We start from the raw sequence: 15,191 nt of genomic DNA, 5'->3' as shown, positions 1-15,191 counted from the left end.
GGTCCTGGCCCTGCTTCTGGAGGGTTCTGGGACCGACAGTTTTCCCTGACCTATTTCCCAAGGGGAAAGGGAGATGCCTGGGCTGGACTCTGCTGACACCCTTGTGGCCTGCACTGGCCTGCTCCCACCCTCACTTGTTTGTGGTTGGGGGTTCGTGGTTGCATTCAGAGCACAGAACCTGGGGAACAGGAAAGTATGTAAAGATGCCTCCAACTTCTCTCTCTCCCCTCCGCACAGGCGATGATGAAGAAGATGAGCCTGAGATCCCCGTGAGCCCCCGACCACGCCCCCTGGCTGAGCTGCAGCTGAAAGAGAAAGCGGTACCCATTCCAGAAGCCAGCTCCTTCTTCATCTTCAGCCCCACCAACAAGTGGGTGGCCCTTCGGCTGCTGTGCAGGGTGCTTGTTGGGACTCTCAGAAGGGGCTGGTTTCTGCTCTAAAAGGCCCCCCTTCTCCTGATTCTCTGGTCCTACCATGACACTGTGAGAAACTGACGCCCTTATCTTCAGATCTTGTGCCCTGCTTAAAATGCTAGTATCTCTGGGAGAAGGAGTGCTGGAAACCTTAGCGGTTACTCATAGCTAAGAGGGTTTGTATATTTTGCTTCCTTGTTGAGGGCGATTTTAGACAGGACGGGGGATGAGAACTGGGTGAAGCTGTAGTTCTTACTGGCTTCACAGTCTTAAACCTTTAACATATGCACAGACTATAGTCTTCACGGAGTTTCATCTGTCTGCTTCCGGGATGGGGATCAGCCTGCCCTGTTCGCTTGGCTGGAAACCACAGGGTGGTGGGGGAGTGCTGGGGTGGGTGGGGGCAGGGATTTGGCTGGGGAAAGGGACTGAGGCCGCAGAAACAGCAAGAGGGGTGGGGTGGACCAGCCCTGGCATGTTCAGCCAGAGGGCCTTTCAGATGCAGGTTCCAGGGTCTCTCTGCCCTACAGAGGCTGGAGAGGCCTGAGTGCCCAAGGGCTCACAGTTCTCCTGGTCCCCTCACTGTCCCTCTACAGGATCCGTGTCCTGTGTCACCGCATTGTCAATGCCACCTGGTTCACCAACTTCATCCTGCTCTTCATCCTGCTCAGCAGTGCCGCCCTGGCTGCCGAGGACCCCATCCGGGCTGAGTCTGTGAGGAATCAGGTGATGGCGGATCCCCGCTTTCTACCAGCTTAGCACCCCTCCCCACCTGGCTTCAGCCACCTGCACACCTCCCTGCTGCTCAGAGCTCAGTGTATGCTCTATGTGGCTGCAGGCATCAGAGTCTCTTAAAGTTCAAGTCCCAGGAGGACCAAGATGCCCGAGCCACTCCTTCGGAACAGTATTGCCACAGTACACAGCACAGACAGGCTCTTGGTGCCTAGTTTTAATGATGAGGGGGATGGTGGCAATGGTGGTAGTCGTGGTGGTAGTGGTGAGGGGGATGGTGGTGATGTTGGTGATAGTGATGATGATGGGGTGATTGTGGTGGTGAGGATGATGGTGATGGTGGTGATGGTAGTGATGATGGTGATATTGATGGAGGTAGTGATGGTGGTGGTGGTGATGGTGGAGATGATGGTGGTGGTGGTAATGGTAGTGATGATGGTGATATTGATGGAGGTAGTGATGGTGGTGGTGGTGATGGTGGAGATGATGGTGGTGGTGGTAATGGTAGTGATGATGGTGATATTGATGGAGGTAGTGATGGTGGTGGTGGTGATGGTAGTGATGTTAATGGCAATGATGATGGTGGTGGTAGTAATGATGTTAATGGCGATGATGGTGGTGGTGGTGATAATGACAGTGATGATGATGGTGTGATGGTGCTGATGGTAATAGCAGTGATGGTAGTGGTGGTGGACATGATGGTTATGGTAGATGGTGATGGTAATGGTCATGATGGTGATGATGATGGTGATGGTGGTGATGGTAGTGATGATGGTGATATTGATGGAGGTAGTGATGGTGGTGATGGTAGTGATGGTGGAGATGATGGTGGTGGTGGTGATGATGGTGATGGTAGATGGTGATGGTGATGGTCATTATGGTGATGATGATGGTGACGGTGATGATAGTAATGGGCATGACAGCAGTGGTGGTAGTGATGAAGATAGTGGTAATGGTGGTGATAATAATGCCGATGATGGCAGTGGTGATGATGATGGTGATGATGATGGTGGTAGTGGTGGTGATAGTTATGGTGGTGATGGTAGGGGTGATGGTGACAACCATGATGATAGTAGTGGTGATGGTGCTGGTGGTGGTGACGATGATGGTGGTGATTGTATTGAAGATAATAATGATATCATTGTTCAGCACTTCCTTTCACTGACTCCTGTCCCCTCTGCCCTATCCCCAGATCCTTGGATATTTTGACATTGCATTTACCTCTGTCTTCACTGTGGAGATTGTCCTCAAGGTGAGTGAAGGCTGTAGGACAGCCTGGGTCTGTCTACAGAGCGATGTCTGCAGGCCAGGACCTCAGACCTAGTGTGGCTCCGACTTACATACTGCACCCACTCAGAGGCTGGGATGCAGGGATGCGGGAAAAGCAAGAGGAGAGCAGAGAACATCAGGGAAGGACTCACCAGATCCAGGAGAGCAGATGGGGTTGCTGCTCATAAGCTGGGCAAACAGGTGAGCAGGTGGCCAGGTGGGGATGTGAAGTCCAACCAGCCCACAGGCTGTGTGTCTCTCTCTGCACCTCTCAGTGAGCACAACCCTTCTTTCTGGAGCCTTGGGGGTTTTTCCTGCAGAAGGAAGGCTCCGTTAGCCTAAGAATAGACCCAGGGAGCTATGATTTGTTCCTAGACCTTCGTGACACATGACTGAAAGACCTCTCTCCGGAGGTCCTCAGAGAAGTGACCTCTGCCCTGGATGGATTTCCGGCAGCTCTGCCCCATCGTGGCACGCCCCCTCCTTACCCACAGCACATCACTACTCTCCCCTTCTCAGGCCGACCCATGGAGTTCACACCATCACCATCCCTGTGGAGGGTCTGAGAGGCAGATGGAGGCCTGAGAGGCCCGTCTATAACGAGACCCAGCAGCCCCAGCCTTCACTTTCATGAATAAGGAGGGGAGAGAAATAGCCCAGAGCAGGTTGCAATAAGAATTCAGGACAATTCCTTATATCAGGGCCCTTGACTACTAAAGGAGTTGAGCAGAGGGACGGTGGCTTCCCTGACATCCCAGAGGGCTTCCTGGAGGTGATAGCTTAGAGTTAACCGTTGAGGTTGGATAGGACTTCATTAGGGAGAGATAGCAAGGTCAGTCCAGGAGGACAAAACAACAGCACATGCATTGTGAGAAGGTGTTTGGGATGTGCTCAGAGGGGAGGAAGTGGTCCCTTTGGGCTGGGACATAGCACAGAACAAACAGGAGGCCTGGCTTCAGAAGCCAGGAAGGTGAGTTGAGACGAAGTCACCGTCAATGCCAGGAAAGGCTTCAAGCCCATCAGACTTAAAGCGTGTTTGTGCAAAGGGCCTCGGAGATTATCACAGAGCACAGGAAAGAAGCCGAGAGACCGGCAAGAAGATGGGGCAACAGGGAGGGGAAGAGTCGGGGGCCTGGTGAGGTTCTTCCCGTCCTCCGCGGGCTGTTCAGCCGGACTCAGCAATCCTCAAGGCAGGGCCGACTTCTGAAGAAGCCCTCCGGGAGGAGGAAGATGAGTTTTCTCAAGTTTTGTCAGGGAGAGGAGGCCGGGGCTTCCCCAGTCTGTGGCCTCAGGGGAAAGGAGACTGGGGCGCCCTGGGGCATGTGAGCAGAGATGAGCTCAGAGAGCAAAGCACAGCGTAGCGGCCTGTGAGAAGTCCTGTTTCCAGAGCTGGGAACAGAGGATGGGGGAACCGCACTGAGGACCCAGCAAGGCACAGAGTGAAGGATAGAGCCTCTGGCAGCTCTCTGCCTCAGCGAGTGCCTTGCGATCAGACTGAGGTGAATCTTGCCTAGAAAAGCCCTACTTCATGGGGACAGGTGTGTTCCCAAACCCCACCCCCACCCAGGATGCTGCGTCTCCCCGCAGATGACAACCTACGGTGCCTTCCTGCACAAGGGCTCCTTCTGCCGCAACTACTTCAACATCCTGGACCTGCTGGTGGTGGCCGTGTCCCTCATCTCCATGGGACTTGAGTGAGCAATGACAGGGGTGATCCCCCGAGCCTCACCCACTGTGTGTTGATAGACACCAAGCTGCAAGGGGAGGGATTCTTGGGGCTGTGGACCAGGGTCCAAGGTCCCCTGGGGTGTCACTAACTAGACCAAAGAGACCATGCTTAAGTGGCCAGAGCAGTGTCCTGGAAAGTAGGAGGGGATGTGGAGAGGAGAAGGCAGTCCTCCAGCTACACTGAGGGAGCACAACTCCTAGCTTTGGGTCACCCCCTTACTGTGCTGCACGGTTCAGCACCCGTTAGCAGGAGGTGGTTTTATCCTGGGTTAGAGCACACACACTGCTTACGGGAGCAGGGAAAGACTGGAGGGCTTCCAGGCAGAGAGGTGGCAGATGCATCAGGCTAGCGGCAGGAGGCCGGAGCAGGCGGCCGGCAGTGCCCACTCCTCAACTGCCCTCCCCCAGGTCCAGCGCCATCTCCGTGGTGAAAATCCTGAGGGTGCTGAGGGTGCTTCGACCCCTCCGGGCCATCAACAGAGCCAAAGGGCTGAAGGTGAGAGGGCGTGTGCAGGACCCCAGGAGCAGGAAAGAGGGGCTGCAGGGGCCTGACGCCAGAGACCTCAGCCCAGCCATTGCGGGGACGTGTGTTCTGTCCCCTTTGCCAAACGGGGTGGGGGGCACAGGAAGGATGAGGCTGGGCAGCCCTGCGTCCCCCGTGGACGTCTCCCTCCCTCCTGCTAGCGGTGAGGCAGCAAGGGATGGTGAGGGCAGACTGGGGCCGACCAGCTCTCCCTCCCCAGCATGTGGTGCAGTGCGTGTTTGTGGCCATCCGCACCATCGGGAATATCGTCCTGGTCACCACGCTCCTGCAGTTCATGTTCGCCTGCATCGGCGTCCAGCTCTTCAAGGTGAGCCCCGCCCGTCTGGGCAGTCTGCCTCCTCTCCCTAGCTCCCGGGCCAGCTGTCAGGCCAAGGCTGGAGCCGGTCTGTTCCCTGCCTCTAAGCCCAGGGAACCCCAAAGTGTGCAAACGATGTCCTTGGGTGCGCTGGCCTGTGAGGCTCAGCCGTCTGGAGTCTGGATGTGGTTTCCTGATGCCCCTCCCTGGCCCCTTTGGCTCTGCTGGCCGCCGTGGCCGTGGCACCTGCTGTCTTCCTGGCTCTCCGCGGCTTCTCCTTAAGGCTGGAGGTCCCTCCCCCTCCTGCTGGCCTGTGAGCACCGCCCCCACCTCTCCCATCCAGCCAGGCTTGTCTAAACATGCTCCCCACTCCACCCCGCCCACTCCATTTGCTTCAGGGCGCTGCACCCCACGCTCCCCATCATTCACATCTACCAGGAGCCTTCTAGTCCGGGAGCTGTCTCATTCTGGTCTCACCTTCCTGGGAGGACACAGCTCTGCAGTTCTTCTCTAGAAAGTACCCGGCAAGGTGTCCCCTCCCACCCAGCTGATTTCTGGATGCCTCTGCCCATCACACAGAAATCGGCATCGAAGTGTATCCCCCAACACCCTTGACACTGCCTCTCACGACCCAATCTGTTCCTGACCCCCAGTGTGACAATCACGGTGACATCACCGCAGTCAGACTTAGGCAATGGCGTCATCTTACAGACATTTGTTCATTCAACAATATTTATGGAGCATTTTCTCTGGGCCAGGGCCTCTGCTAAGGCAGAGGAGAAGGGGTCATGAAGCAAGCCCAAGTCTCTCCTAGTGGGCAGGGAGCAGGCTTTGGGGAGAGCAGACAGGGTGGAGAGCAGCAGTCCAGGTGATGTGAAGGAAGATGGGTCCTGTTGGTTACTGTCCTGGGCAGTGTGGCGGGGGGCGCAGGGCGGGCATCACCTAGGAGACCGCATCAAGATTGTGATAGCTTAGCCTCAAAACAGGGCTCACTGTGATCTGCATGGGACCTTTTCCTGGCACCAGCGGAGGGCTGCCCCCTTCCCTCTCCCCTTGCCCCCTCCGCTGCCAGGCCAGGGGCGCTGGGGCCTCCTGAGGGCAGAGTCTGTATCTGACTCATCCCTGACTCTGGCATGCAGCCTGGGTCTGGAGTGTGTTTGGCCCACACAACATGCTGTTTGCAAGAATGAATGAGCAACCCCTTCCTTTGGCTCCTGTGTCCCTGCCAAGCAAGAGCAGCTGTCCCACAACCCCAAACTCTCCGGTGCTTTAGTCTTTTAGCAAAAGGCTGACCATTCTGGGTGGCTCAGTCGGTTAAGCGGCTGCCTTCAGCTCAGGTCATGATCCCAGGGTCCTGGGATCAAGCCCCACACTGGGCTTCCTGCTTGGCAGAGAGCCTGCCTCTCCCTCTCCCTCTGCCTGCTGCTCTGCCTACTTGTGCTCTCTACCTCTCTGGCAAAGTTACAAAAAAAAAAAAAATTAAAAAAAAAAAAAAAAGACTGCCCATTCCGATAATGGTCAGACATCAGTGACAAGTGGCAATTTACCTCTCGTTCTACACAGTGGACACTTGTGCATACATTCCATATTACATCAAGAGTTTGCTTTCTCTATTAAATTGAGTGTTTGATTTCAAGTCCCCACAAAACTGCCCAGTGGCAGCTGTGTCCTCTCCCCTCTTCTCCCCCGATGTCACCCGCCTCCCCACGCCCCTCTGCTCTGGCAACTGGAAAAGGGGGTGTGTCTGGAACAGCAAGCACCTGCAGTGGGTAGGACGGTTGTGCCTTCGACTAGCCCCATATCCGGGACTGAAGCAGTTCCCTCTGGGGGCCTTTGAGGGAACCCAACCAGATTCCGTGGATTTCAACTTAATTTAGCCACATGAAGACCTAGCAATCAACTTCTTTTCTCCAAACAAACTCTTCCGTAGGTGCCCAGTCTGTGATGTAGATTAAAAAAAGAAACGGATCTGCCTGAAATCAGTCTGGGGGGCACAGTGCTGGGACCTGTTCAGGCCCTCAGGATCCCATGCTGGGATCCCTGTTCCACTTTGAGACAATGTGTACCTTCACAGCCCCGCTGGGCTCCATTCCTGTGGCTTTTATTCCCACGGCAGCCCTGTGGCCACACCACCTGCAGGAGAAGGAAAGTGGGAGGTGGGGCAATACTTCTTTTTGATCTGTAATAGGGAGACCCAAGAGAGTGTCCTATAGCGGTAGATTGAAGGGGGCTGCCTGAGGGAGGAGCCGGGCCAAGCGTGTTTGTATTTCCTTCTGCTCAGGCCCAGCCTGGGGCTTGCAGCAAAGGCTCCTGCTAAGGAACCGGCTTCTCAGCCTTGGCCAGCCTCAGGCCTGGTGGGAAAGCCCACAGGGTCGCTGAGGGAATGGATGTTGGGGAAGGAGAAGGACCCTTCTGGGGTCCTGCCGCCTCTTTAAGGAACAGACTGGCTCCTCCTTCCCCATGCCCTGCCTTCCCCTCTCACTCCTACTATTTACCTCCATTGCCCACTGAATGCTGTTTCTGTGACAACGTTTGCCTCTCTCTCCCTCCTTCCTCCTCGGGGACACAGGGGAAGTTCTTCAGCTGCAATGACTTATCCAAGATGACAGAGAAGGAGTGCAGGTGGGCGGATCGCTGCTGGCTGAGGACACACGGGTGGGACGGCCACTGGACAGGGGACCTTGTGTGAGAGGGACCTGGGGAACCCGAGCCCCTAGGCCCAGTAGGAATGTTCTAAAGTGCCTTTCCTTGGGTAGCTGCAGGGAGCGAGGATCCAGCAGTGTCTCCTTTGGTCCCCGGTCTGGGCCTTTTTTCTCCGGTGTGCTCACTGCCCAGGGCCCAGAGGATTCGGGTGGGAAGGAGGAAGCCAGGCCTTGCCCAGGGGAGTAACTGAGCCTCCCCCCCACAGAGGCTATTACTACGTGTACAAGGACGGGGACCCCACGCAGATGGAGCTGCGCCCACGCCAGTGGGTACACAGTGATTTCCACTTTGACAACGTGCTCTCGGCCATGATGTCACTCTTCACAGTCTCCACCTTTGAGGGATGGCCTCAGTGAGTGAGAGTTGGGGCCCGGGTCCCACACGGGCACAGTGGGGGCAGGGCTGGGGAGCCATCTCGGCCTGCTGCAGCCCTCGCTGCTCTGTGCCAGGCCCATGGTAAGGGCTCAACAGACCCACCACCTTGGAGGGTTTGAAGGACTTGTGTGTTGACTGGCCCTCCGAAGATATCCTGACCTGGGGATGCTGACAAAGTGTCGCTAGTCCCCCAGCAGGTGTGGGCTTCTCAGCCCGCATGGGGAACCCTAGTGATTGATCTGGGTAGAAGAGCCATCCCACGGAAAAACGGGCCCTTTCCAGGACCTGCTCCAGCATTTTCTGGCATGGTTGCTTTTCTGTCGCTTGATGGTTCAGAAAGCTCCCTTGGCTCCCCATGGCCAGTGGGAGAAAACCCACCCTTCCTGGCCTAACCCTCTGCCTCATCGCCCCAGTCCAGCCCAGGCTTTTCTCTGCCCTTCCCAAGGCTACTTTACCAGGCCATAGACTCATACAAGGAGGACACGGGCCCCATCTACAACAACAGAGTGGAGATGGCCATCTTCTTCATCATCTACATCATCCTCATTGCCTTCTTTATGATGAACATCTTTGTGGGCTTCGTCATTGTCACCTTCCAGGAGCAGGGAGAGACTGAGTACAAGAACTGTGAGCTGGACAAGAACCAGGTGCCTGGGCTGAGGTGGGGAGCAGAGCCCCAGCCGGCCTTCTGCCGGCCTGAGCCCTAGGCTCTGGCCAGTGAAAGTCCCAGGGCTAAGGATGACCCTAGAATTTCCATTTCATGCCCAGACCCAGCTGCCACGCACTCTACCCCGTCTCTGACCCATTCCCTAACATGAAGCAACACGAGTTGGTGGTGTGGGAGTCTGCTCATGGAACCCTAACTATGCCCAGAGGAGACACTTCAGAACCCTGGTTGGGACGAGAGCCATGTTTGAAATAGGCTGGGGAAGTGCAGGGGGAGCCCACGGGCCCACTGGACCCCTTCCCCTCAACAGGCCTGCAGAGCCCATCCGCCAGGAGCTCCTGGCCTCAGCGGCTCCTGGCTGACCATAAGGCAGGGTGCCCTCGAGCCCATGCATGAGAACGTGAGAACAAGGCGGGGGGGCCCTCCTCGCTCACCCACCCTGTGGCATTGTGTCCCAGCGCCAGTGTGTGCAGTACGCCCTGAAGGCCCGCCCGCTGAGGTGCTATATCCCCAAGAACCCGTACCAGTATCAGGTGTGGTATGTCGTCACCTCGTCCTACTTCGAGTATCTGATGTTTGCCCTCATCATGCTCAACACCATCTGCCTGGGCATGCAGGTAAGGGCCCCCTGGGAGACAAGGGCCTGAGGGACAGGTGCCGGGGCAGGGCAGGTGGGGAGGGCAGGGTTCCTGGCTCCTGCCCCCGCCCCATACTTTTCCCGGCACCTGCCAGGTACTGGGCATGGTGCAGTGAGGTACGAAGGGGGACAGAGGAGTGCCCTGGGCCCAGGCCTTGTTGCCGGGCACCCACCGGTTTATTAAGAGGAATTCACATATATAAATAGCTACAGAGTCAGTCAACAGGAGATGGCTAAGCAGAAGCACAAGGCTGCGTAGGAAGGAGAAAGCACCTTCTCGGTTTATGTTCCGCTGTTGCAAATGTGGCTGATGGAGTTGGTTGGAATTTTGGCTCCAGTCTCAAGAAAAATGGCTGTAATATTCACAGAACAGGTGTCTCTTGGGGGTTGAGCATACTTTATAGACACTCTCCTAATCAGCAGCATCATTAGCAAACTTTAAAGAAGCCTCAGCTCCCGTCAGGCCTGTATGAATAGAATGGTACCGCCAGGCAGCCCGAGACACCCGCAGCCGCAGGACCCCGCGTGGCCGGGTGATGAGGACATGGAAGAGGAGTCCCGGGGCCGGCAGGCCCAGGTCCTACTGAGGGCCGTGAGCAGTGGCTCAAGTTTGAGTCTGAACTGGGCCCAGACTTAGGCCGTCCTGCAAGACCAGGTAGGGCAGGGGCCAGCAGATCCTTCTGAACTAACTACCCGGCAAGGTTTTGTTGGAAAAGTAGGATTTCGTCAGCTTTCCAAAAAGAGTAAGAGATTCCCAGCAAATGTTATAAGGAAATAGATTGAAGGAGGATCACAGGGGTGGAGCAAGGGGGCTAAGTTTCCTGCTTCAATCATCTCACCGTCACGGGGTGGGGGGCCGGGGGGGCAGTGTGAATACAGTCTGCCTGGTGAGCTCGGTGGCCCACCAGTACACCTGTGGCTGCTGATCATACCAGCGCTAGAGCCAGCGATCTTCTCTCCTGGTCCTGTGCTCCAGTGACTAGGTGGGACTTGTCCCCGAGCCCTGCTGGGGGGCTCCCCTCCCGGTCATCCCGTAACTGATCTGGAAGTAAGCTCTGGCCTTGTAGCCCACAGGGGGACCAGCAGAACCCTCACCTCCTCCTTTCACCATCAGACTTGGTAGAGTTCAGGGGATAGCAAAACAGGCACCCAGTCTTCTGAGATTTAAAAGAAAATGGGCAGGAAACCCAACGAAGAGGACTGGGGTGGTCTGGGAAGAGCACAGAGCTCTGGGATGCCCCCTGCAGGGCAGGGAAGCCGGGCCCTCCCAGCCCCCTCTCCTGTGCCTCTCCATAGCACTACAACCAGTCGGAGGAGATGAACCACATCTCAGACATCCTCAATGTGGCCTTCACCATCATCTTCACCCTGGAGATGGTCCTCAAGCTCATGGCGTTCAAGGCCAGGGTGAGTGCGGGGATACAGGGGGCAGGTGGAGCCTGGAGGGAAGGGGACCTTCTCATGGAGCACCGCCACACCGGTCTCGTTCTACTGAAGGGCCCCCTCGTCCAGCACTTCTGCTCCCACCCTGCTCACTCTTCGGCCCATTTCCTCCGTCGGACACAGGGCACGCGAGATATTCAGGCTGCTGGAACTGGCGATGGCCATAAGTGTTGGCTGCCTCTTCCCAGCACCCTTTTTTGAGGGTTTCTTATGTTCCCTGCCTCCCCTTAAGCTTCTGAAGAGGAAGCCCAGGGCTGGGGGAGTATTTTGCTGTGTCTTTGGTTCCCCAGTCCACTCCCACCGTGCCCAGCCCTGCCCGGCCACCCCCTACCCCACCTGCAGTTCTGCACTATGGAGCCCCAGACAGGACTTCGATCTGGGGCAGATGAAAAAGAGTCCCCCATCCGGACCAGGAACCCAGATTCTGAGTTCTCAAGCATTCTCTCTCTCCCCTCCAACCGTGTTGTGCTCTGGAGGAGGAGAAATACAGAGCCAGAGGGAGAAGGAGTAGTGGGTTGTGTGGTCACACAGGAGCCTTAGTGGAAAGTAGAGCCACGGGCACCCCGCCTTGGCCCGGCTTGGCCGTTCTGCATTACCTTGGCTGGGGGCCACCACCGCGTGCTGGCCACCCAAACTCCTTCCCGCTAAAGCTCACCCTCGGATTCTCCCATGCTGTCCTTCCCAGGGCTATTTTGGTGACCCCTGGAATGTGTTCAACTTCTTGATTGTCATCGGCAGCATCATCGACGTCATCCTCAGTGAAATCGACGTAAGTATCGGGCACACAGAGCCATCACCGGGGTGGGGTGTGAGCACTTGTTTGCTCCCTGGAAATGTGTGGGATACCCGGTGTGTGTGTGTAGCATGGCACCCTGGGGATTTACAAAGATGGAAATGCCAGGAGCCACAAGCCCACAGGGCGGACAGATAACTCAGATTCCAGGCAGACATAATCCATGTGTCAGGCTGCCCAGGGCTAGAGCTATTGTGGATGGGAAAGGTGGAGTGGTCAGGGAAGGCTTCATGGAGGTGGCGCAAACTGAAGTGGGTCCTGAGGAAAGGGAAGCTCGTGATTAGAGGCGGAGGGACAAGCAAGCCACACAGGCAGGCTGCAGTAGGAGAGACACGGAGAAGGAGACAAATGATAGAAGATTCAGGGCACTGAGGTCTGGTTTAGCAGATCACGTGAGCATATGGAGGAGGCCCGGTGGAGGTGGGGGGTACGGCAAGAAAGGGAAGGGGGGTGAGGAAGGCCTTGAATTTTACATAGCAGAGAAGTCACAGGAGGTTTCTAAAGAGAGCAGTAGAAGAATTAAAGCTGTTCTTCTAGAAAGTTGATCTGGAGGCGAGGGGTGAGAGGTGAGAATGACTAAAATGAGCCCAGTTAGGGAGTAGGTCATTTCTTTACTTAGTACAAAATGCTCGTTGAGTACCTCCCGCCCGAGCTAGGGATACAGCAGGGAACAGGAGCACGGGGGCAAGCGGACAGTAATCCTCCAGCAGGGCAGGTAGGCCCGGTGGGTATTACAAAGACAGATAAAGCAAGATGAAAGCTTAGAAGGGAAGGGAGTGAAGGGTTGGTGTCAGGGTACCTGACACCAGGTGAGTGACGACCCGAATAAAAGGAGGGAGCCATGCGGGTGTTGGGAGAGTTGGAACGGAAAAACGGGTGAGTGCAAAGGCTCTGAGTTGGAGGGATAGTAGGAGGCCCTCGTGGTTGGAATGAAGGATGGTGGAAATGAGGTCAGAGAGAGAAGGCCAAGGGCTAGATCCCTGGAAGGCCATGGTTACGATCTTGCTTTTTATTCTGAGAGAGATGAGAGCTGCTTGGAGGGCTTAAACCTGGTCTGACTTTAGTTCTAAAAGGATCCCCTTAGCGGCTGTGTTGAGAGCAAGCTGTGGGGGACACAGGCCGGCCGAGGGAGTGCAGTCAGGAGGTTGCCGTAATCACGAGAGCTGATGGTGGCGAGGGGCGTAGCTGTGGATGTAGCAAGAATTAGACACATCTAATCTGTTCGCGAGAGTGAGCTGACAGAATTTGCACATGGCCTTGACTTAGAGGAAGAGAGAAAAGACAGACTGAAGGTGACTACAAAGATTTTTGTCCAAGGAACTGAGCTTCTGTTTACAAGATACGGAAGCTGCTAGAAAAGTGGGCTGGTGTGGGGTAGAAACCGAGATTTCTGTGGTAGACGTGGTAATGTAGGGTGCTCACGAGGCACCTGGATGGAGACACCAAGTAGGCTGGGATGTATGAGTCTGGATGGAGCTCCGAGTTTGGCGGGGGGGGGGGAGCATCTAAATTTGAAGATGGTATTTAAAGTTGCGGGGGAGGGACGGCAACGGCTGAGAAGGGAGGAGGTATCTACAGAGAAAGGGTCTGAAGGCTGAGCCCTGGAATGCTCCCCTGTTTAGTGACTGGAGAGAGGAGGAGGAACCAGTGAACTGACTGAGGAAGGCTTGGCCCCTGAGGCAGGGGAACCAGAAGACAGCGGTGTCCTGAGACACCACCAGGAGAACAAAACAGTTGAAAAAGATGAGAGCTGAGTGTTGACTTGACTTTGGCAATGGGGAGATCAGCGGGGGCCTTGGCAGGAACAGTTTCATTGGAATTATGGGGAAGAATCCCTGCTTACAGTGGACCAGAGAGGGAGAACAAAGAAAGCAAGGAGGGGCAATTCCTTTCAGGTGTTTTACTACAGAGAGAAACAGGGTAGAGGCTGGGCGGAGAAGGTGGAGCCATGGAGGGTTTCCTTCAAAGTGGGAGCGATGACAGCCTAGCCTCAGGCTCCGCAAACTGTAGGAGCAAAGACTGTGAATAAATGAAAGGGCTTAAGACCCAGTGTCCCAGGGGAGAAGCTGGATTTTTTTTTTTTTTAAGATTTTCTTTATTTATTTGTCAGAGAAAGAGGGAGAGAGAGCGAGCACCGGCAGACAGAGAGGCAGGCAGAGGCAGAGGGAGAAGCAGGCTCCCTGCCGAGCAAGGAGCCTGATGTGGGACTCAATCCCAGGACGCTGGGATCATGACCTGAGCCGAAGGCAGCTGCTTAACCAACTGAGCCACCCAGGAGTCCCGGGAGAAGCTGGATTTAAGAAAGCCCCAGTATAGCCCTGTTAGCAAGAGGGGACAGAAAGCGAATGGGCATGAAGCCATGAGAGTCAGGGCTCAGAGCAGGAGAGGAACAGAAAGGCTCAGAGGCAACAGAATTTGGTGACTTGGGGCCTCAGGAATCCAGAGAGACTCAGCACCGCCCAAAAAGAAAGACTCGGGGGGACGCACTCACCATGATTCTGTTCTGGGGCTGTGGGCTTGGGTGCCGGGTGCTCAAGTGGAAATGGGTAGCGAGTCGTTGGAAACGCAGGCGAGGAACCGCGGGTCACTCTGTATCTGGGGGAGTAGCAGCTCCATCGACACGAGCTGGACCCTGATGCGCAGAGGTGATGGTCGAAGCCTTGGGTGGGACAAGCCGGCTGCCAAGGAGTTGAGATCCCGCAGAGTTGGAGCCAGCAGAGCCACTGGGTTTGCGATGAGGAAGTTGTCTGTTGAGCAGGGTAGACTGTGGGCCTGAGCCAACGATAAGCAGGGAGCAGTGACCAGAAAGTGAGAAAAAATGTCCAAGCGTACAGGAAACAGTCTGGAGCTTGCAAGGAGTTCAGTAGAGGTAGTGGCTGGAAAGTGGTGGGTGCTGAGTTTAGGGCAAGGGAGACTACAGGCGGAGCTGGTGCATGGGAGAAATTCACAGCATGAGGGGAGACTGCTGAGGAAGGGATTATTTTCAGAGGTGACAGCCAAGGACACGAGTCAGACCACAGGAAGAGGAAGAGTGTAAGCAGAGGTCATGAGAATTGTGAAGGATGCAAGGGAGCCGGGGCATGGGGAGGAGGGAAGCGGGCGTTCATCGTGGATAGCCACGGGAGTGTCCGAGGCAGTAGGCAGAAACTTCCACTGGGAGGGAGGACAGGACATTTGGCATGAGGGTGGGAACTGACTCTTGAGGACTAGCCGATGTGATGAGTCCACCTGCAGGAAAAATGACGGGGCTGGGGTGGGCTTAGTGAGCTCAGATGCACCCTGGAGTCAGGCTCTGCTCCGTGCCCCGGGAGATTGGGGAAAGGGACTGGACCCCAGGTGTGGTCTGGAGGGCTGGCACGTTGGGTGGAGTGTCTCAGTGCAAGCAAGGGGGTTGTCGAAATGACAATACAAGGGTCCAGGCTGAGCGGAGAGGTGTATGGCCCCAGGAGCTGGACCAACAGAAGTGGGGGGAGGGGATGCAGGGTGGAGTGAGAAAGAACACGGGGACAGGCCGGAGGCTTCAGCGAGAGAGATCCATGTTTGAGATCTTCAAAGTTGAGAGCTCTCTAGGCTGGCCTCTCTGTGGATTTAA

The 15,191-nt window shown here is 55.9% G+C and overlaps 1 protein-coding gene across 1 annotated transcript in view; it reads left to right on the top strand.

Annotated features, from left to right (window-relative positions):
• Window positions 1-15,191, top strand: part of CACNA1S (calcium voltage-gated channel subunit alpha1 S) — a 68,265-nt gene that overhangs the window by 38,402 nt on the left and 14,672 nt on the right. The window contains exons 17-28 of the mRNA XM_044267574.1: window positions 238-370; window positions 1,010-1,139; window positions 2,338-2,397; window positions 4,002-4,108; window positions 4,551-4,638; window positions 4,886-4,993; window positions 7,551-7,603; window positions 7,890-8,036; window positions 8,505-8,706; window positions 9,185-9,343; window positions 10,660-10,770; window positions 11,492-11,575. Coding sequence (XP_044123509.1) covers window positions 238-370; window positions 1,010-1,139; window positions 2,338-2,397; window positions 4,002-4,108; window positions 4,551-4,638; window positions 4,886-4,993; window positions 7,551-7,603; window positions 7,890-8,036; window positions 8,505-8,706; window positions 9,185-9,343; window positions 10,660-10,770; window positions 11,492-11,575 — 1,382 coding nt within the window. The remainder of the gene's footprint in view (window positions 1-237; window positions 371-1,009; window positions 1,140-2,337; window positions 2,398-4,001; window positions 4,109-4,550; window positions 4,639-4,885; window positions 4,994-7,550; window positions 7,604-7,889; window positions 8,037-8,504; window positions 8,707-9,184; window positions 9,344-10,659; window positions 10,771-11,491; window positions 11,576-15,191) is intronic.

The sequence above is a fragment of the Neovison vison genome, chromosome 10 (genome assembly GCF_020171115.1).
Source record: "Neovison vison isolate M4711 chromosome 10, ASM_NN_V1, whole genome shotgun sequence".
NCBI lineage: Eukaryota > Metazoa > Chordata > Mammalia > Carnivora > Mustelidae > Neogale > Neogale vison.
This window is presented reverse-complemented; position numbering and strand designations above follow the sequence as displayed.